Source organism: Phyllobates terribilis, unplaced genomic scaffold, assembly GCF_046119375.1.
Source record: "Phyllobates terribilis strain yellow unplaced genomic scaffold, ASM4611937v1 Scaffold_3__8_contigs__length_932513732, whole genome shotgun sequence".
NCBI classification, from domain to species: Eukaryota; Metazoa; Chordata; class Amphibia; order Anura; family Dendrobatidae; genus Phyllobates; species Phyllobates terribilis.
Genome location: NW_027362763.1, coordinates 16,038,525 through 16,061,814, shown reverse-complemented (window position 1 = coordinate 16,061,814; position 23,290 = coordinate 16,038,525). Strand labels below are relative to the sequence as shown.

The following is a 23,290-nucleotide window of genomic DNA, read 5'->3' as shown; positions in this document are numbered from 1 at the left end:
AGTACATGCGTCTAGGCAAGCAAGGCTTCCCATCCACTTGGTAAAGAGTCGAGTTGACCTTTGAATCTTTGCGACCTGCCAGCACGGCTCCTGCCGCTTTCCATTGCTTGACTTCTTCAGTGGGGGGTCTTCCTTTGTTCCTCACAATTTTTCTTCAGGCATCCTGACCCCCCTGGATTCCACTCGTGTCTCCGCTGGACTTGTATGGTCTTCCGCCGGCTGTTCTTTGGCTCTTTGCTCTAGTGAGCGCCACAGCTACGGTTTGCAGGGTTTCCCCCATCCCTTCTTCCTTTTCCTGCCACTTTGATGACACATTCTCCACTGCTGCAGTCTTGGCTGCTTGGTCAGCTAGGTGGTTGCCCCTGGCTTCCCTGGAATCTAGTCTTCCATGAGCCTTGACCTTGATAACAGCAACCTGAATGGGTAGTTCCAGGGCCTTCATTAGGGCCTTAATTCATGAGACATGTTTCACTGGTGTACCTGCAGCTGTGATGAATCCTCTAGACTTCCACAAGAGTCCAGAATCATTGCAAATTCCATGTCCATACCTGGAATCGGTATATACATATTCGCCTTTGTTCCTGCTGCCAGGTGGCAGGCCTCTGTGAGAGCCACAAGTTCAGCTTCTTGTGCAGACATGTATGGTGGTAGAGCTTCAGCCTTGAGGACTGTTAGGTCCGTTGTGACAGCATATCCCGTGTGGAACTTCCCTTGAGGGTCTGCGAGCCGGGATCCATCAGTCCATAGGTGCAAGGCAGGGTGTGCGAGCGGATGTGCCACCATATTCTCTGGAGCAGAAGTCTCTTCCTGCAAAATTTTTATACAATCATGAGGTTCCACCAATGGACCTTCACCCTCTTCACCTTCCCCCCTAGAAGGTGGAAGCAAAGTGGCAGGATTGATAGTCAGACATCTGGTAAATGTTATATTGGAGGGCAACAATAGGGAACACTGCAGCCGCAGGTGTCTTTGGTTGGTGAGATGTTTCGGAGATGTTTGTTGCAGAACAGCTGAGAGATCATGGCCGGCCTGTATAACTAGATCATGTCCAAGGACGATATCAGCTGACTTGTCAAGGAGGATGTGAGCAGCGTGGACCGCCTTAAGGCACGTGGGGGCAGTTCGGGCGACAGGGTCCAGGCGGGCTGAGTAGTAGCCCAAAGGCCGATACTTATGATCATAGCGTTGTGCTAGAACTCCAGAGGCATGACCTTCCGATTCCGAGACAAAAAGGTGAAATGGCTGAGTATAGTCTGGTAAGCCCAAAGGCCGGGGCAGAGACAACAGCCTGTTTAAGGCGGTCAAAACATAGTCTGTGTTGATGAGAAACACGTGGATCTTCAGCATGAAGCCAAACTGAGCCTTCATTCTTGAGACAGTCGTACAGAGGTTGCATGAGCTTTGAGGCATCAGGGATCCATTGCCTGCAGTAAGTGATGAGGCCAAGGAAAGTCTGAATAGCGGAATAGGTGGTTGGGAAGGTGATATCCATGATGGCTTGTTTTCTTTCTTCAGTCAGATGTCTAGCACCTTGTGATATACAATGTCCGAGGAAAATGACCTTGGGCAGACACCATTGGACTTTGCCTTTCGAGACTTTACAGTTAGCTGAGTGAAGAGACCAGAGAAGGGATACTGACATCTCTGGCAAATTTTCTTCAGTGCCACAGAGTAAAAGATCATCCACATACTGTAGAAGGGTGACCTGAGGGTTCTCTTGAACCCATGGCTCCAGAATAGACTTCATAGAATGAATGAATTGGTTAGGAGAGTTCTGGGCTCCTTGTGGAGTCCTGGTCCATGTAAGCTGTGCTCCTTGAAAGGTGAAGGCAAAAAGAAACCACGAATCTTCATGTAAGGGTATACTGAAGAAGGCGTTGGCCAGATCTAACACCGTAAACAAGGTGGCCGTTGGAGGCACCTGAGACAAGAGGGTGTTTGGGTTGGGTACCACTGGAGTTTCTAAAATGGTAGCTGCATTGACGGCTCTGAGATCCTGAACCAACCGGTATCTTGGAGGCTCTCCCGGAACGGTTTTCTTTTTTACAGGAAAGAGGGGTGTATTGCATGGAGATACACATCTGACAAGGACTCCTGATTCCAGGAGCGAAGCGATTTGGGTACCCAAGCTTTGTTCTTGTGCAGCCTTGAGGGGGTATTGTGGCAACCGTGGGTACCTGTGTCCAGGCTTGAGGTGTACTCGGACCGGGGGAACCTGCAGGAGGCCGACGTCCTCTGGCCCACTGGACCACAGAGAGTGAGGTTGTATGGTCATCATCATGAGAGGGAAGGCTTTAAGAACACAGCGGTCTTCAGTCCCTTGTTCGGAATGAGGGTCCCGCAAAAGAAGCTCCATACCATGGTTTCCGAAGGTAATTGTTGCCTTCATCCGCTCTAAGAGATCGGCTCCCAACAGGTTGACAGGGCAAGTTTCAGAGACCAAGAATCTTGTGAGTACTCCGGTGAACGGTCCTGCAGACACAGGGACTGTGAGTGGAGAGGAAGTTTGTTGGCCTTCCACCCCAACACAGGTGAGGGTATCCGGTGATAGGGATACAGAAGGAGGGAGCTGTGCAGAGGAAATGACAGATGTGGCCGCCCCAGTGTCCACCAGGAACTCCAGTGGTTGATGGTCCACCTGTAAAGTGACAGTCCCACAGGCGGCCGTGGGGTGCGTAGCCGGGAAAGTGGACACTGGTTGACCGGGCCGTCATTGGCGTGGATGAGATGGTTCACGGGAAGGTCCATGGTTGTATGGACCGTCACGGAACGACCGGTCATGGTACTGTCTGCGGGTTGGACAGTCTCTGAGGATGTGGTCAAGGCTACCACACTTCCAACACAACATTCGTCCTTCAGAATCACGAGATTGTCTTCTGTTTCTAGATGGTCCCTTGTCATCTCTTCTGTCTTGTTTTCTATATGTGGGAGGAGTATCATCACCTGTGCCTTTAACCATTACCCACTTGATTCCATGTTGGTTGCCAGGGGGTGGGTAGCTTTCTTGAGCTTGATATACCATGGCAGGAGCGGTTTTCTTCTTTGGCTTAGTATCCTTTTCCATTTTTAGCATTGATTTTTGGAAAGCTTTAACGATGTCCACCGCGTCGTTGAAAGAAGAAGAACGAATCTCGGGCCGTACTCTCAGGACTTCATCTCTGAGAGCGTCTTGTAGGCCATCTACTAGGGCCTGAACCAACAGGGCGGCCTGCGTCTTGACGTGAGGACTGTATCCGAGATCCTCAAAATGCATGCTGAGTCTTGCAGCATATCTTTCCACAGATTCATCAGGGTCTTGTTGAACATCTTATACAGACCCAGCTTGATCTGACAAGCGATCCTGAGCCCAGGCTTTTAACTGTTTCATGTATTCTAGGCCGGATTCATACGTACTAAGAGATCCTGCTTTTGTGGAATCCATGGCCTTTTCGATAGTAGGCAAGAAATATTCCTTGGCCTTCACAGATGTGATACCTGCCAAATCAGCCCAGGTTGCTCCATAAATGGCTCTGGTTGTGTCCAAGCGTCTAGCATACTGCATGGGAGATTTATCGGGATCAGGAAGCTTTGAGACCAGAGTGTCTACTTGTACTGGGGTAAAGGGTTGATATTTAATCATCCCTAAAGGTCCAGGAACTTGTTGAGGACCGGGCAGCGTCGCTTGTTCCTTGGTGGTGTTTGGGGTGGCCGCTAGGGAGGATTCTTCAGGCAACAGAACCGCATTGGGAATCGGTGTCGGGGAGGAGGTTGCCACTAGTAGCTCAAGGGCCAAAGGCATAGCAACATGAACTGCTGGACTACGGACACAGACAATGCGTATCGAGTCCAATCCATGAGGGAGGGTCTCTATGCCTTCCTTGAGGGCCAGTACGTGTTCCTCCATGCACGGCCCGAGTGGGTAGCCGAAAATTCCAGAAGATATGAGTGGTATCGCTAAAGTGCGTCTGGGCATATCCTGATGGCTCAATTTTCCTGCATGAAGGAGTACTGAACGGATGGTAGATGCGAGAGTGGAACGTGACTCTTCAGGGTTCCGGGAGTCATAAATAGGACCCACTGCATGTATGATGACATCAGCGGCCAGTCTACCCGCACGGGTGACTAAGGTCTGGCCTTGTGAAAGCTCTCCGTTTTCGGCTAAGTGAGCCTGGCATTCTGCAGCCAGAGTAGAACCAGCAGCAAGGGAAATTTTGCGAGCCAATCCTCCAACATGGCTCATACAGGTGTTTGCAGGGTTGACTATGGCCCCCACCCGTTGTGTAAGGATGTCACCATAGCCTATTGACAGAGTGACAGGGCGTCCTGATGGGTCTACTAGATTACGGGAGCGGCAGGGGTCCCAAACTTCTGAGAGGCTGGGGGGTGGTGTTCTTTCAGCAGTTGCTTGGAGCAAGGGCCGGAGTACGGGTAATGGATGTGGGGTGAAGGATGCCATAGGAGACGTATGGGGTAAAGGAGGGGGGGGGCTGGAGTATCTTGAGCCCATCCCTCATCTGGCTCCGTATCGTCTTGAGTAACAGTATGTTGGCGGAGGGAGAGCAGTCTGGCCTGAAATTCTGGGGAGTTGAGGAGGATATCCCCAGGGTTGTGGGTGACTCCCATAGGAAACAGGGGAAGCGTCTCAGCATCGTGGACTGGAGCAGAGGGTGTCACATTAGTTTCAGATGGGTGCTCTGGGACTGCGGGCTTTTCCACCTGTGCTGGTGGCTGGTAATATGCACCGGACGGATCTAGTAGTGGATATAGGCCGGATTGGGGCTTTCCGGGCCTCCCACAACAAGTAAGAGGTGTAGCAAGATGGCCGTGGGAGGGAGGAGTTAGAGTGGAAGTGGGATTGTTCTTGGGGGCAGGGAAAGGTGTAGTAAGATGGCCGTTGGAGGAAGGAGGGGGGAGTGGGGGTGGGATTGTTCTTGGGGGCAGGGAAAGGTGTAGTGACAGGCATCAACGGGGTTACGGCCAATTTAGGGTCACATAACAAATCACATTCTGCAGCTTTCATGTATCCGAACAAAGGCTCGGCATTCTCTGTCCCCCCCACACTATCTACTTCTTTCCAGCCTTCAGACTTCAAATCACTCGCTACTCTAAGATGTGCTTGAGCCTGGTGCAGAAGTCCTCACCCAGCTTTCCCAATTTCTGTGTAACATATTCTTTCTACACTGAAAACTAAAGCCTGCCTGTACTGGATAAGCTTATCATGTTATACAAATTCCTAACATTCTTCTTGCCTTCCCGTAACTCCACTAATTGGCTTAACTCCCACAGCAGCATTCCGCAACTTACGAGATCTTTCAAATTTGAATATACGCAACATTTTCTTATAGAATGCAATGATCTGTCGCGACTCAGATCACTGGTGCAGTCCACAGGTCGCCACTCCTCAGTGTAGAGCACACCTCAATACACTGATGAGATAGAGAGACACCTCAATCTAACTCCTTTCCTAGCCTTGAATGGCGACTTTACAGTGCGACTCACCACGGCACCCTGACTACAGGTCACCACCCGTCAGTGTAGAGACACCTCAATACACTGATGAGATAGAGAGACACCTCAATCTATCTCCTTTCCTACCACGGCACCACCCGACAGTGTAGAGACACCTCAATACACTGATGAGATAGAGAGACACCTCAATCTATCTCCTTTCCTACCACAGCACCACCCGACAGTGTAGAGACACCTCAATACACTGTTTCCTAACCTTGACTTTACAGCAGTCTCTGTGTTAGACGAAGAGCACTCCTCAATTCGTCACAGATTCTGACAGCACAACACCTCCTTATGAGGTTTCTCTGTATAAGACGAAGAGTACACCTCAATTCGTCAGATTCTTTCTCCCTTACACTACAATTCAGGAATGCTTTGAAACCTCGACTATCAGTTACGGGAGGCAGCTATCTAAGAAAAGTACAGTGACCGGGGGAGGAGGAGGTGGTGTGCACACGAGCACGCGCAGGCATGCGACGTCACTCGTTTTAACACTTGCTGGTTCAGGACGTGGTGCGGGACGCCTGAGGTCTCACCACTCGACCGATCACCCACCCAGATCCAACCTGACAACCCAACAGGAACCGCTGCGGCTGACACACAGGCAAGTGAGACATATAAAATACATCTCAACTTACCGTGTTCGATGGAGGTTGATCAGGCCTCAAATTCAGCCACCGCGGTCACCACCAGGGAAGTCAGCAATATGGGTCCGGGAGGGCGGCGTACCGCTAGCCACGCCCCACGTTGAGCGCCATTTGTGAGGGTCGTGATGACATTCCACTCGTCCTCCAGTCACTCCAAATTCAAACTATGAGCATGGGTCAACCATTCAAAGAATGAGTCAGACAACAAGCTGGTTCAAACTCAGAGCATGCTCAGAGGCTACTACAGACAACGTCCTCAGCAATGTTCTGCTTTTATTTCCGCATGCACGTGCCTGTATGACCTCCCTACAATGCCTGGGCATGCTCCTGATGAGGCTCAGTATTGTGTGTGGCCTCCACGTGCCTGTATGACCTCCCTACAATGCCTGGGCATGCTCCTGATGAGACTGAGTATTGTGTGTGGCCTCCACGTGCCTGTATGACCTCCCTACAACGCCTGGGCATGCTCCTGATGGAGGCTCAGTATTGTGTGTGGCCTCCACGTACCTGTATGACCTCCCTACAACGCCTGGGCACGCTCCTGATGAGGCTCAGTATTGTGTGTGGCCTCCACGTGCCTGTATGACCTCCCTACAACGCCTGGGCATGCTCCTGATGAGGTTGTGGCCTCCACGTGCCTGTATGACCTCCCTACAATGCCTGGGCATGCTCCTGATGAGGCTCAGTATTGTGTGTGGCCTCCACATACCTGTATGACCTCCCTACAACGCCTGGGCATGCTCCTGATGAGGTTGTGGCCTCCACGCGCCTGTATGACCTCCCTACAACGCCTGGGCATGCTCCTGATGGAGGCTGAGTATTGTGTGTGGCCTCCACGTGCCGGTATGACCTCCCTACAACGCCTGGGCATGCTCCTGATGAGGCTGAGTATTGTGTGTGGCCTCCACGTGCCTGTATGACTTCCCTACAACGCCTGGACATGCTCCTGATGAGGCTGAGTATTGTGTGTGGCCTCCACGTGCCTGTATGACCTCCCTACAACGCCTGAGCATGCTCCTGATGAAGCTGAGTATTGTGTGTGGCCTCCACGCGCCTGTATGACCTCCCTACAACGCCTGGACATGCTCCTGATGAGGCTGAGTATTGTGTATGACCTCCCTACAACGTCTGGGCATGCTCCTGATGAGGCTGAGTATTGTGTGTGGCCTCCACGTGCCTGTATGACCTCCCTACAACGCCTGGGCATGCTCCTGATGAGGCTGAGTATTGTGTGTGGCCTCCACGTACCTGTATGACCTCCCTACAACGCCTGGGCATGCTCCTGATGAGGCTCAGTATTGTGTGTGGCCTCCACGTGCCTGTATGACCTCCCTACAACGTCTGGGCATGCTCCTGATGAGGCTGAGTATTGTGTGTGGCCTCCACGTGCCTGTATGACCTCCCTACAACGCCTGGGCATGCTCCTGATGAGGCTGAGTATTGTGTGTGGCCTCCACGTGCCTGTATGACCTCCCTACAACGCCTGGGCACGCTCCTGATGAGGCTGAGTATTGTGTGTGGCCTCCACGTGCCTGTATGACCTCCCTACAATGCCTGGGCATGCCCCTGATGAGGCTGATTATTGTGTGTGGCCTCCACGTGCCTGTATGACCTCCCTACAACGCCTGGGCATGCTCCTGATGAGGCTGAGTATTGTGTGTGGCCTCCACGTGCCTGTATGACCTTCCTACAACGCCTGGGCATGCTCCCAATGAGGCTGAGTATTGTGTGTGGCCTCCACGTGCCTGTATGACCTCCCTACAACGCCTGGGCACGCTCCTGATGAGGCTGAGTATTGTGTGTGGCCTCCACGTGCCTGTATGACCTCCCTACAACGCCTGGGCATGCTCCCAATGAGGCTGAGTATTGTGTGTGGCCTCCACGTGCCTGTATGACCTCCCTACAACGCCTGGGCATGCTCCTGATGAATGAATGACCTCCCTACAACGCCTGGACATGCTCCTGATGAGGCTGAGTATTGTGTGTGACCTCCACGTGCCTGTATGACTTCCCTACAACGCCTGGACATGCTCCTGATGAGGCTGAGTATTGTGTGTGGCCTCCACGTGCCTGTATGACCTCCCTACAACGCCTGGGCATGCTCCTGATGAGGCTGAGTATTGTGTGTGACCTCCACGTGCCTGTATGACCTCCCTACAATGCCTGGGCATGCTCCTGATGAGGCTGAGTATTGTGTGTGACCTCCACGTGCCTGTATGACCTCCCTACAACGCCTGGGCACGCTCCTGATGAGGCTGAGTATTGTGTGTGGCCTCCACGTGCCTCTATGACCTCCCTACAACGCCTGGGCATGCTCCTGATGAGGCTGAGTACTGTGTGTGGCCTCCACGTGCCTGTATGACCTCCCTACAACGTCTGGGCAGGCTCCTGATGAGGCTGAGTATTGTGTGTGGCCTCCAGGTGCCTGTATGACCTCCCTACAACGCCTGGGCATGCTCCCAATGAGGCTGAGTATTGTGTGTGGCCTCCAGGTGCCTGTATGACCTCCCTACAACGCCTGGGCATGCTCCCAATGAGGCTGAGTATTGTGTGTGGCCTCCACGTGCCTGTATGACCTCCCTACAACGCCTGGGCATGCTCCTGATGAGGCTGAGTATTGTGTGTGGCCTCCCCGTGCCTGTATGACCTCCCTACAACGCCTGAGCATGCTCCTGATGAGGCTGAGTATTGTGTGTGGCCTCCCCGTGCCTGTATGACCTCCCTACAACGCCTGGGCATGCTCCTGATGAGGCTGAGTATTGTGCGTGGCCTCCACGTGCCTGTATGACCTCCCTACAACGCCTGGGCATGCTCCTGATAAGGCTCAGTATTGTGTGTGGCCTCCACGTGCCTGTATGACCTCCCTACAACGCCTGGGCATGCTCCCAATGAGGCTGAGTATTGTGTGTGGCCTCCACGTGCCTGTATGACCTCCCTACAACGCCTGGGCATGCTCCTGATGAGGCTGAGTATTGTGTGTGGCCTCCACGTGCCTGTATGACCTCCCTACAACGCCTGGGCGTGCTCCTGATGAGGCTGAGTATTGTGTGTGGCCTCCACGTGCCTGTATGACCTCCCTACAACGCCTGGGCATGCTCCTGATGAGGCTGAGTATTGTGTGTGGCCTCCACGTGCCTGTATGACCTCCCTACAACGCCTGGGCATGCTCCTGATGAGGCTGAGTATTGTGTGTGGCCTCCACGTGCCTGTATGACCTCCCTACAACGCCTGGGCATGCTCCTGATGAGGCTGAGTATTGTGTGTGGCCTCCACGTGCCTGTATGACCTCCCTACAACGCCTGGGCATGCTCCTGATGAGGCTGAGTATTGTGTGTGGCCTCCACGTGCCTGTATGACCTCCCTACAACGCCTGGGCATGCTCCTGATGAGGCTGAGTATTGTGTGTGACCTCCACGTGCCTGTATAACCTCCCTACAACGCCTGGGCATGCTCCTGATGAGGCTGAGTATTGTGTGTGGCCTCCACGTGCCTGTATAACCTCCCTACAACGCCTGGGCATGCTCCTGATGAGGCTGAGTATTGTGTTTGACCTCCACGTGCCTGTATGACCTCCCTACAACGCCTGGGCATGCTCCTGATGAGGCTGAGTATTGTGTTTGACCTCCACGTGCCTGTATGACCTCCCTACAACGCCTGGGCATGCTCCTGATGAGGCTGAGTATTGTGTGTGGCCTCCACGTGCCTGTATGACCTCCCTACAACGCCTGGGCATGCTCCTGATGAGGCTGAGTATTGTGTGTGGCCTCCACGTGCCTGTATGACCTCCCTACAACGCCTGGGCATGCTCCTGATGAGGCTGAGTATTGTGTGTGGCCTCCACGTGCCTGTATGACCTCCCTACAACGCCTGGGCATGCTCCTGATGAGGCTGAGTATTGTGTGTGGCCTCCACGTGCCTGTATGACCTCCCTACAACGCCTGGGCATGCTCCTGATGAGGCTGAGTATTGTGCGTGGCCTCCACGTGCCTGTATGATCTCTCTACAACGCCTGGGCATGCTCCTGATGAGGCTGAGTATTGTGCGTGGCCTCCACGTGCCTGTATGACCTCCCTACAACGCCTGGGCATGCTCTTGATGAGGCTGAGTATTGTGTGTGGCCTCCACGTGCCTGTGTGACCTCCCTACAACGCTTGGGCATGCTCCTGATGAGGCTGAGTATTGTGTGTGGCCTCCACGTGCCTGTATGACCTCCCTACAACGCTTGGGCATGCTCCTGATGAGGCTGAGTATTGTGTGTGGCCTCCACGTGCCTGTATGACCTCCCTACAACGCCTGGGCATGCTCCTGATGAGGCTGAGTATTGTGTGTGGCCTCCACGTGCCTGTATGACCTCCCTACAACGCCTGGGCATGCTCCTGATGAGGCTGAGTATTGTGTGTGGCCTCCACGTGCCTGTATGACCTCCCTTCAACGCCTGGGCATGCTCCTGATGAGGCTGAGTATTGTGTGTGGCCTCCACGTGCCTGTATGACCTCCCTACAACGCCTGGGCGTGCTCCTGATGAGGCTGAGTATTGTGTGTGGCCTCCACGTGCCTGTATGACCTCCCTACAACGCCTGGGCATGCTCCTGATGAGGCTGAGTATTGTGTGTGGCCTCCACGTGTCTGTATGACCTCCCTACAACGCCTGGGCATACTCCTGATGAGGCTGAGTATTGTGTGTGGCCTCCACGTGCCTGTATGACCTCCCTACAACGCCTGGGCATGCTCCTGATGAGGCTGAGTATTGTGTGTGGCCTCCACGTGCCTGTATGACCTCCCTACAACGCCTGGGCATGCTCCTGATGAGGCTGAGTATTGTGTGTGGCCTCCACGTGCCTGTATGATCTCCCTACAACGCCTGGGCATGCTCCTGATGAGGCTGAGTATTGTGTGTGGCCTCCACGTGCCTGTATGACCTCCCTACAACGCCTGGGCATGCTCCTGATGAGGCTGAGTATTGTGTGTGGCCTCCACGTGCCTGTATGACCTCCCTACAACGCCTGGGCATACTCTTGATGAGGCTGAGTATTGTGTGTGGCCTCCACGTGTCTGTATGACCTCCCTACAACGCCTGGGCATGCTCCTGATGAGGCTCAGTATTGTGTGTGGCCTCCACGTGCCTGTATGACCTCCCTACAACGCCTGGGCATGCTCCTGATGAGGCTCAGTATTGTGTGTGGCCTCCACGTGCCTGTATGACCTCCCTACAACGCCTGGGCATGCTCTTGATGAGGCTGAGTATTGTGTGTGGCCTCCACGTGTCTGTATGACCTCCCTACAACGCCTGGACATCCTCCTGATGAGGCTCAGTATTGTGTGTGGCCTCCACGTGCCTGTATGACCTCCCTACAACGCCTGGGCATGCTCTTGATGAGGCTGAGTATTGTGTGTGGCCTCCACGTGCCTGTATGACCTCCCTACAACGCCTGGGCATGCTCCTGATGAGGCTCAGTATTGTGTGTGGCCTCCACGTGCCTGTATGACCTCCCTACAACGCCTGGGCATGCTCTTGATGAGGCTGAGTATTGTGTGTGGCCTCCACGTGTCTGTATGACCTCCCTACAACGCCTGGGCATGCTCCTGATGAGGCTGAGTATTGTGTGTGGCTTCCACGTGCCTGTATGACCTCCCTACAACGCCTGGGCATGCTCTTGATGAGGCTGAGTATTGTGTGTGGCCTCCACGTGTCTGTATGACCTCCCTACAACGCCTGGGCATGCTCCTGATGAGGCTGAGTATTGTGTGTGGCTTCCACGTGCCTGTATGACCTCCCTACAACGCCTGGGCATGCTCCTGATGAGGCTGAGTATAGTGTGTGGCCTCCACGTGCCTGTATGACCTCCCTACAACGCCTGGGCATGCTCCTGATGAGGTTGCGGATGGTCTCCTGTGGGATCTCCTCCCAGACCTGGACTAAAGCATCCGCCAACTCCTAGACAGTCTGTGGTGCAACGTGACGTTGGTGGATGGAGCGAGACATGATGTCCCAGATGTGCTCAATCGGATTCAGGTCTGGGGAACGGGCGGCCAGTCCATAGCTTCAATGCCTTCATCTTGCAGGAACTGCTGACACACTCCAGCCACATGAGGTCTGGCATTGTCCTGCATTAGGAGGAACCCAGGGCCAACCGCACCAGCATATGGTCTCACAAGGGGTCTGAGGATCTCATCTCGGTACCTAATGGCAGTCAGGCTACCTCTGGGGAGCACATGGAGGGCTGTGCGGCCCTCCAAAGAAATGCCACCCCACACCATTACTGACCCACTGCCAAACCGGTCATGCTGAAGGATGTTGCAGGCAGCAGATCGCTCTCCACGGCGTCTCCAGACTCTGTCACGTCTGTCCCATGTGCTCAGTGTGAACCTGCTTTCATCTGTGAAGAGCACAGGGCGCCAGTGGCCACTTTACCAATCCTGGTGTTCTGTGGCAAATGCCAAGCGTCCTGCACGGTGTTGGGCTGTGAGCACAACCCCCATCTGTGGACGTCGGGCCCTCATACCACCCTCATGGAGTTGGTTTCTAACCGTTTTTGCAGACACATGCACATTTGTGGCCTGCTGGAGGTCATTTTGCAGGGCTCTGGCAGTGCTCCTCCTATTCCTCCTTGCACAAAGGCGGAGGTTGTGGTCCTGCTGCTGGGTTGTTGTCCTCCTACGGCCCCCCCATGTCTCCTGGTGTACTGGCCTGTCTCCTGGTAGAGCCTCCAGCCTCTGGACACTACGCTGACAGACACAGCAAACCTTCTTGCCACAGCTCGCATTGATGTGCCATCCTGGATGAGCTGCACTACCTGAGCAACTTCTGTGGGTTGTAGAGTACGTCTCATGCTACCACGAGTGTGAAAGCACAACCAACATTCAAAAGTGACTAGAACATCAGCCAGAAAGCATTGGTACTGAGATGTGGTCTGTGGTCCCCACCTGCAGGACCACTCGTTTATTGAGGGCGTCTTGATAATTGCCAATAATTTCCATCTATTGTCTATTCCATTGGCACAACAGCAGGTGAAATTGATTGTCAATCAGTGTTGCTTCCTAAGTGGACAGTTTGATTTCACAGAAGTTTCATTTTCTTGGAGTTATATTCTGTTATATATACAGCTATGTATATAGACCGGGTATTTCTGTATTTTGTGTGCGTGTATATATATATAAATGTGTGAACTGTTTCCTTATGTGCAAGCAGGAGTGTATAGTGCATATGAGAACTGTGTGCCAACCCCAAAATGGCGGCTCCGATAACCTGTGATTCCCTCATAATTCATGTCATTCTTCCAGAGGTTTCTTTATATCTACAGTCTCCTTACCGTAATATACCGCAGTATGTGTGTAGTTAATGGGTCCCATGTAAGCCCAAATATAACCAAATTGGTCAAAAGGTAAACTAAATATGGGGTAAAGCTGCCTGCAGCATTAAAACCAGAGGTGGATTGTTCACATTAACCTTCTTTTATATGAAGCAAGCAAATCCAGGACGACCAGGAAACCAGAGGTGCCGAGCTCAGAACCTTCACATAAGGATAAAACCAGACCACTGTGTGGATAAAGGATGATAAATGGCTCCTACTATCCCATGGAGTCATCAGTGGTTATAAGCTTGTGTTACACACTGTAATAGTGAAATTAGGTCTACCCTTGTTGGATGAAATCTGTAAGTTACAACAAGGCTTCCCTGGATTGAATTATGGAGGCCAATGCTGAGCTCTGGACCTTCATATACTAACAAAAATCAGACCACGGGGTGTAGAGCACATCACATCCCACAGCTTCATCATCTTGCGTCAGACAAACAGCACTGCTATACTGACATTAGGTCTACCCTTGTTGGATGAAATCTGTAAAATACAACAAGGCTCCCCTGGATAGAATCCTGGAGGTCATGTAATGCAAGGTTATCTTTCCATATCTTGTTGATACTTTATTTCTATATCCTGTACATATATTTTGATATCTTGTATGTAGCAGTCTGTCCTGGGGGTGTATTCTCTAAACTATACCTCCTGCCTTTTCACAGTTGTCAAGGAAAAGACAGTCCTGTTTGGTGCGGCGGTCTGACAGTCAACAGGCACTAAGATCTCCTCCAGTTTTGGTGAGAACTAACTTTCTACATCATCTTCCTGACCCAGTGACCATGCAGTCTCCTCCCTTGGCTTCTCAACCTTAAGCTTAAAGATCTGAACCCTTCCTTTCTGTGTCCACAGGACTCTCCAGATGGAAGCAGAGAACCCATTGTCAAGCTGTCAGTAAGTGTTAACTTCCTGGCCTCCTCAGGCCTTTCCTGTATGTCCTGTCCTGCACTGGGTGCCAAGTCATTGTTTGCCACATTTGCTCGGCGTAAGCAGGAAGGCCAGGAGAGCCCTCACAATTGCCGTATGTATGAGGAGATGCAGTCTACGATGTGTTGTGGCCTTTCTCCCACATGAGCTGTGTGCTTGCTTCTAGGGCATTCACTAGTTGGGGCCATGTTTTATTCCCGGGTGTTTACCTTATGTATGTGATTTTTTCATACAGTAAACTCGGCCATGTTTTATTCCTCGTATATGTGGTTCTCCTGCAGAGTAGGCTCAGCCATGTTTTATTCCCGGGTGTCCTCCTCTTGGATGAGATGTTCCCGCAGAGTAGGCTTGGCCATGTTTTATTCCCGGGTGTCCTCCTCTTGGATGAGATGTTCCTGCAGAGTAGGCTTGGCCATGTATTATTCCCGGGTGTCCCCCTCTTGGATGAGATGTTCCCGCAGAGTAGGCTCGGCCATGTTTTATTCCTGGGTGTCCTCCTCTTGGATGAGATGTTCCCGCAGAGTAGGCTCGGCCATGTTTTATTCCCGGGTGTCCTCCTCTTGGATGAGATGTTCCCGCAGAGTAGGCTTGGCCATGTATTATTCCTGGGTGTCCTCCTCTTGGATGAGATGTTCCCGCAGAGTAGGCTTGGCCATGTTTTATTCCCGGGTGTTTACCTTATGTATGTGATTTTTTCATACAGTAAGCTCGGCCATGTTTTATTCCTCGTATATGTGCTTCTCCTGCAGAGTAGGCTCGGCCATGTTTTATTCCCGGGTGTCCTCCTCTTGGATGAGATGTTCCCGCAGAGTAGGCTCGGCCATGTTTTATTCCCGGGTGTCCTCCTCTTGGATGAGATGTTCCCGCAGAGTAGGCTCGGCCATGTATTATTCCCGGGTGTCCTCCTCTTGGATGAGATGTTCCCGCAGAGTAGGCTCGGCCATGTTTTATTCCCGGGTGTCCTCCTCTTGGATGAGATGTTCCCGCAGAGTAGGCTTGGCTATGTTTTATTCCCGGGTGTCCTCCTCTTGGATGAGATGTTCCCGCAGAGTAGGCTCGGCCATGTTTTATTCCCGGGTGTCCTCCTCTTGGATGAGATGTTCCCGCAGAGTAGGCTCGGCCATGTTTTATTCCCGGGTGTCCTCCTCTTGGATGAGATGTTCCCGCAGAGTAGGCTTGGCCATGTATTATTCCTGGGTGTCCTCCTCTTGGATGAGATGTTCCCGCAGAGTAGGCTTGGCCATGTTCTATTCCCCTATGTTATCCTCTTGGATGAGATGTTCCCGCAGAGTAGGCTTGGCCATGTTTTATTCCCGGGTGTTTACCTTATGTATGTGATTTTTTCATACAGTAAGCTCGGCCATGTTTTATTCCTCGTATATTTGCTTCTCCTGCAGAGTAGGCTCGGCCATGTTTTATTCCCGGGTGTCCTCCTCTTGGATGAGATGTTCCCGCAGAGTAGGCGCGGCCATGTTTTATTCCCGGGTGTCCTCTTGGATGAGATGTTCCCGCAGAGTAGGCTCGGCCATGTATTATTCCCGGGTGTCCTCCTCCTGGATGAGATGTTCCCGCAGAGTAGGCTTGGCCATGTTTTATTTCTGGGTGTCCTCCTCTTGGATGAGATGTTCCTGCAGAGTAGGCTCGGCCATGTTTTATTCCTGGGTGTCCTCCTCTTGGATGAGATGTTCCTGCTGAGTGGGCTTGGCTATGTATTATTCCCGGGTGTCTTCCTCTTGGATGAGATGTTCCCGCAGAGTAGGCTTGGCCATGTTTTATTCCCGGGTGTCCTCCTCTTGGATGAGATGTTCCTGCAGAGTAGGCTCAGCCATGTTTTATTCCCGGGTGTCCTCCTCTTGGATGAGATGTTCCCGCAGAGTAGGCTTGGCCATGTATTATTCCTGGGTGTCCTCCTCTTGGATGAGATGTTCCCGCAGAGTAGGCTTGGCCATGTTTTATTCCCGGATGTTATCCTCTTGGATGAGATGTTCCCGCAGAGTAGGCCTGGCCATGTTTTATTCCCGTGTGCCCTCCTCTTGGATGAGATGGTCCCGCAGAGTAGGCTTGGCCATGTTTTATTCCCGGGTGTCCTCCTCTTGGATGAGATGTTCCCGCAGAGTAGGCTTGGCCATGTTTTATTCCCGGGTGTCTTCCTCTTGGATGAGATGTTCCCGCAGAGTAGGCTCAGCCATGTTTTATTCCCGGGTGTCCTCCTCTTGGATGAGATGTTCCCGCAGAGTAGGCTTGGCCATGTTTTATTCCCGGATGTTATCCTCTTGGATGAGATGTTCCCGCAGAGTAGGCCTGGCCATGTTTTATTCCCGTGTGTCCTCCTCTTGGATGAGATGGTCCCGCAGAGTAGGCTTGGCCATGTTTTATTCCCAGGTGTCCTCCTCTTGGATGAGATGTTCCCGCAGAGTAGGCTTGGCCATGTTTTATTCCCGGGTGTCCTCCTCTTGGATGAGATGTTCCCGCAGAGTAGGCTCAGCCATGTTTTATTCCCGGGTGTCCTCCTCTTGGATGAGATGTTCCCGCAGAGTAGGCTTGGCCATGTTTTATTCCCGGATGTTATCCTCTTGGATGAGATGTTCCCGCAGAGTAGGCCTGGCCATGTTTTATTCCCGTGTGCCCTCCTCTTGGATGAGATGGTCCCGCAGAGTAGGCTTGGCCATGTTTTATTCCCGGGTGTCCTCCTCTTGGATGAGATGTTCCCGCAGAGTAGGCTTGGCCATGTTTTATTCCCGGGTGTCTTCCTCTTGGATGAGATGTTCCCGCAGAGTAGGCTCAGCCATGTTTTATTCCCGGGTGTCCTCCTCTTGGATGAGATGTTCCCGCAGAGTAGGCTTGGCCATGTTTTATTCCCGGATGTTATCCTCTTGGATGAGATGTTCCCGCAGAGTAGGCCTGGCCATGTTTTATTCCCGTGTGTCCTCCTCTTGGATGAGATGGTCCCGCAGAGTAGGCTTGGCCATGTTTTATTCCCGGGTGTCCTCCTCTTGGATGAGATGTTCCCGCAGAGTAGGCTTGGCCATGTTTTATTCCCGGGTGTCCTCCTCTTGGATGAGATGTTCCCGCAGAGTAGGCTCAGCCATGTTTTATTCCCGGGTGTCCTCCTCTTGGATGAGATGTTCCCGCAGAGTAGGCTTGGCCATGTTTTATTCCCGGATGTTATCCTCTTGGATGAGATGTTCCCGCAGAGTAGGCCTGGCCATGTTTTATTCCCATGTGTCCTCCTCTTGGATGAGATGTTCCCGCAGAGTAGGCTTGGCCATGTTTTATTCCCGGATGTTATCCTCTTGGATGAGATGTTCCCGCAGAGTAGGCTCAGCCATGTTTTATTCCTGGGTATTTACCACATGTATGTGATGTCTCCACAGAGTAAGCTCAGTTCTGTTGGACTACGTGGAATCACCAACTCCAGCTCCAACAATGACGTCAGCGCTGAGGACTTCCATGGAAATTACGCCTTTGAGGGCATTGGCGATGATGACTTGTGAATATGTCTCCTGCCAGGAGTTGCCTTTATTGAGACATTTGCCTCCACCGTGATTGTCAGCGAGGTCCAGCTTCATCTCAGACAAGGGATGCTGGAGATGGGCTCTCCACCAGCAGAATATACGAGGGAGCTCTCCTGCGCTGGGGCCCTCAATACCGACACTAATACTCCATATGTAGCGCTCAGCTTGCACTTATAATTCAGAAATTTGCACAGAGTGGGGGCCAGACCCTAATATTTCCAATGAATTTAACCCTTTACCTGCTAGCTCTGCTGCTCAGTGAGTGAATGTTGGATTAGCAATATTCCATATATAACACCAGGAACATGAGGGTTAATATGTATAGCTATACGCTCACTCATCTCTTATGTAATCGTACTTCACAGTCATGGTGCCAAAAGTCTGACCAAATGAACTTAAGAGCCTAAAGTCAGCAGAAGCCGGATCTGCGGAGAGCAAGTGCCAATCCCAAGACGTGTCATCAGCTTTCCTTTATGCCAGCTGCAGACGGAAGGAGCCGTGTGCGTCGCATTGCATGATGGCGCCAGCCGCGTGACGGGGTATTGACCATATGTACAGAATGTAGAATGTGAGGGTGGCATGTCCTGCGTCACGTGTGCCCGTGCGTGCGTCGTCCCCCTCCTGAGCCGCCGTTTTAGGATTAGCTGACTGTATATATATATACTGCTGATTGGTGAGGAGTAATGTCTCTCACATCATCAGCCGCTTGTACTTTGCTGTTTACACATTGAGCCGATCGATTATCTTCCAATAATAAATTACTTGTTTACATTAAAGCTTCACTGCGTCTCCTGGTGTCAACCCTACCTGTCAATCACACCCCCCCCGCGCCTATCAATCACACCCCCCCGCCTGTCAATCACACCCCCCCCGCGCCTGTCAATCACACACTCCGCGCCTGTCAATCACCCACCCCCCCGCGCCTGTCAATCACACACTCCGCGCCTGTCAATCACCCACCCCCCCCGCGCCTGTCAATCACACACTCCGCGCCTGTCAATCACACACTCCGCGCCTGTCAATCACACACTCCGCGCCTGTCAATCACACACTCCGCGCCTGTCAATCACCCACCCCCCCGCACCTGTCAATCACACCCCCGCGCCTGTCAATCACACCCCCCCGCGCCTGTCAATCACACCCCCCCGCACCTGTCAATCACACACCCCCGCACCTGTCAATCACACCCCCCGCGCCTGTCAATCACACCCCCCCGCGCCTGTCAATCACACACTCCGCACCTGTCAATCACACACTCCGCACCTGTCAATGACACACTCCGCGCCTGTCAATCACACACTCCGCGCCTGTCAATCACACACCCCCCCGCGCCTGTCAATCACACACCCCCGCACCTGTCAATCACACCCCCCCGCGCCTGTCAATCACACACTCCGCACCTGTCAATCACACACTCCGCGCCTGTCAATCACACCCCCCCCCGCGCCTGTCAATCACACACACCCCCGCGCCATCATCATCTGCTGGATGCGAAGATGGTTCCTGCTGCTGCCGGCATCACCTGCCCAGAGAAGTCCGCGTCCTCTCCTGCTCTGAAATTACGAGTACTTGATCTGCATTCAATCTGATGTGTGAAAAACCAAGTATGACTTCAACCAGAGCAGAATAGTATGAAAACACTCCTTGGATGCCTCAAAGGGGGGACACAGGAAGCCATGGGGTGAAGTCTGCCACCGAGGTCTACACCCGGCCTACTGACACCACGCTCTTCAGTTTAGCGTAGAGGTCTGCCATCTGTTATTCTGGCCGAATTGTAACTTGCTTCTCCTTTAGGTCTTGGTAATAGCGGAATGGGCCACTAGCTATGGAGAGAGCAGCCTGTAGGCGATCGGTCAGTATCCACTCTCGTCAGGTTGGCAGGACCATAGTACTTCGCTGCAGTCAGTACCCAGGCAGATGGTCCTTTGCTATTTCACTCCTGTCCGTCCTCCATAACATGGTGCATTGTATAGTAAAAGATGGATTCGGGACTCCTAAGCCTCTTCCGGACAGTTAAATAGGTCTCGTGTTTGGTCCTGCATTTCTCTGAAGAATTCTGGGGCGCTTCTCCAACTTCCAGCCAGAATCTTTTTTTTGGGGCCGAGACCTCCTCATCTTAGTGTATCCCTCAACCAGTCCAGGTGGCCATGCTCCAGCTTTTCGTGGTATTAGAGGTTGGCTCCCTTTTGATCTGTGATTCGGACCTTTAGCATGGACGCTTCCTCTAATTCCAGAAGCAGGGGCGACTGCCTTGGTCTTTCTTCACCTTGCAGTAAGGGATGCTGACGATTCACACTCTCATAGGCTTTTACAGACCGCAGTAATCATGTGTTATACCTCGGACCATAGATCAGATACACCGGAATTGACGCTCGCAGAAGCCCTGAGGTCAGGTCACCTTGTATCATCTTAACCATCTGACCTTTCTGGATCCCCCAGAAAGTCTTCCCTCGCAGACGTGCCGTCCCTGGGGAGGGTGCCAATGTCCCTGATGAAGCCCCCACTTGAGACGGCTAGTTCTTTGGTTCAGCCCTCTTGCTATCTTGGTTTTCAAGGTGATCTCCTTATCCTAGTCTTTCCTCCCTGAATGGCTGGGTCGGAGATGATTTACCTCCTCAGGAGATTGTCTGACCATTTATAGACATCTGCCCATGGAAAGCTATATAGACTAAAAGCACCGCCCAAAAACGGGAGCCACCGCCCTGGAAGTACAAAGAACTAGAGCTAAGGTTTTGTACATAGAGGCCCATGGCTCCTCCGCCTTGGGCTGTGCCGTGGAAAGTTATAGAGACAGCTCTGGGCCCCGCTTTGCCCTATTAAGGCCTGGCACAAAGAGGGGAAACAGTACAGATAGGACCCTCATGCTAATGACATGTACTATTACAGTTACTTACTGCGGGGGATTTGCTCATTTTGTTTTTAGACTAAGGCTTTGTGCCCATGATGCAGAAATGGATTGTAGGTGCGGATTGTGCGTGCGGATTGTGCGTGCGGATTGTAGGTGCGGATTGTAGGTGCGGATTGTAGGTGCGGATTGTAGGTGCGGATTGTAGGTGCGGATTGTGCGTGCGGATTGTGGGTGCGGATTGTAGGTGCGGATTGTAGGTGCGGATTGTAGGTGCGGATTGTAGGTGCGGATTGTGCGTGCGGATTGTGGGTGCGGATTGTAGGTGCGGATTGTAGGTGCGGATTGTAGGTGCGGATTGTGCGTGCGGATTGTGCGTGCGGATTGTGCGTGCGGATTGTGCGTGCGGATTGTAGGTGCGGATTGTGCGTGCGGATTGTGCGTGCGGATTGTGCGTGCGGATTGTGCGTGCGGATTGTGCGTGCGGATTGTACGTGCGGATTGTACATGCGGATTGTACATGCGTTTTCCTGCCAGGGACATGCGGATGTGACGTGTTCTTCACTTGCATTTCCGCATGCGGGTTGTGATTTTAGCATCACTTGGAAAGTGCTTGACAACTTGGTCACACAATATAAATCCATACAACCGGCCACCGGCAAATATAGTGTGACCGAGAGAATGGTAAAAAATAAACCTATCCTTGCCCTCCGATGGCCCGCGCTGTCTTGCTGCGCTTGTCCTCCCTTGCTGGCAGCTCGCAGTACACTACACTGAAGGACGTGACGTCACATGACTGACATCAGAGCAGGTCCTTTTCAGTCCACTGCGATCTGCCGGCAGCCAGGACGCATCGGATAAAGACACCGGGGGCCATCAGAAGGTACGTATGACATTTATTTTTTATTTATTCTTTTTTTACAGTTTTCTATGGTACCCGGGTCTGGAGGAGAGTCTCCTGTCCTCCACACCCCGGCACCATCCGCACATTGAACGCATGGATTCTGCATGTACAGATCCAGTGATGCGGATTCCATGCGTTCCAATGCAAGTCAATGGCGGAGAAAACGCCGCGCTTCCGCAAAATAATTGGTAGTGCTGTGGATTTTTCCGCAATGATAATCCGCAGTATGTGCACAGCAGATGCGGATTATCATTGGGGACATGGCAGACCTTCTACCAAGCGTTTTATAAGCGTTTCTGCAGCGTTATTGCCACTGCGGGAACGCTTAAAAAACGCATCTGGACACACAGCCTAAACATTGACAAGTCCCCGGCCCAGATGGTATTCATCCACGGATACTGAGGGAGCTGAGCTCAGTAATTGACAGACCGCTGTATCTCATATTCTTAGACTCTCTGGTAACAGGGGTAGTGCCACAAGAATGGAGGAGGCTGTTGTGGTACCGATATGTAAGAAAGGTAAGAAGGTGGATCCAGGTAACTACCGTCCGGTAAGTCTGACATCAGTAGTGTGTGACATACAGTACAGACCAAAAGTTTGGACACAGCTTCTCATTTAAAGATTTTTCTGTATTTTCATGACTATGAACATTGTACATTCACACTGAAGGCATCAAAACTATGAATTACCACATGTGGAATTATATACTTAACAAAAAAGTGTGAAACCACTGAAAATATGTCTTATATTCTAGGTTCTTCACAGTAGCCACCTTTTGCTTTGATGACTACTTTGCACACTCTTGGCAGTCTCTTGATGAGCTTCAGGAGGTAGTCACCGGAAATGGTCTTCCAACAATCTTGAAGGAGTTCCCAGAGATGCTTAGCACTTGTTGGCCCTTTTGCCTTCACTCTGCGGTCCAGCTCACCCCAAACCATCTCGATTGGGTTCAGGTCTGGTGACTGTGGAGGCCAGGTCATCTGGCGTAGCCCCCCATCACTCTCCTTCTTGGTCAAATAGCCCTTACACAGCCTGGAGGTGTTTGGGGTCATTGTCCTGTTGAAAAATAAATGATGGTCCAACTAAACGCAAACCGGATGGAATAGCATGCCGCTGCAAGATGCTGTGGTAGCCATGCTGGTTCAGTATGCCTTCAATTTTGAATAAATCCCCAACAGTGTCACCAGCGAAGCCCCCCCACACCATCACACCTCCTCCTCCATGCTTCACGGTGGGAACCAGGCATGTAGAGTCCATCCGTTCACCTTTTCTGCGTCGCACAAAGACACGGTGGTTGGAACCAAAGATCTCAAATTTGGACTCATCAGACCAAAGCACAGATTTCCACTGGTCTAATGTCCATTCCTTGTGTTCTTTAGCCCAAACAAGTCTCTTCTGCTTGTTGCCTGTCCTTAGCAGAGGTTTCCTAGCAGCTATTTTACCATGAAGGCCTGCTGCACAAAGTCTCCTCTTAACAGTTGTTGTAGAGATGTGTCTGCTGCTAGAACTCTGTGTGGCATTGACCTGGTCTCTAATCTGAGCTGCTGTTAACCTGCGATTTCTGAGGCTGGTGACTCGGATTAACTTATCCTCAGAAGCAGAGGTGACTC

At 52.1% G+C, this 23,290-nt stretch overlaps 1 protein-coding gene across 1 annotated transcript in view; it reads left to right on the top strand.

Moving 5' to 3' along the window:
* Positions 1-18,707, top strand: part of SNX17 (sorting nexin 17) — a gene marked incomplete at its 5' end in the record, with an annotated part of 110,472 nt that extends 91,765 nt beyond the window's left edge. Inside the window, 3 exons of the mRNA XM_073672886.1 lie at positions 14,155-14,229; positions 14,342-14,383; positions 17,791-18,707. Coding sequence (XP_073528987.1) covers positions 14,155-14,229; positions 14,342-14,383; positions 17,791-17,910 — 237 coding nt within the window. The remainder of the gene's footprint in view (positions 1-14,154; positions 14,230-14,341; positions 14,384-17,790) is intronic.
* Positions 18,708-23,290: the final 4,583 nt, after the last annotated feature.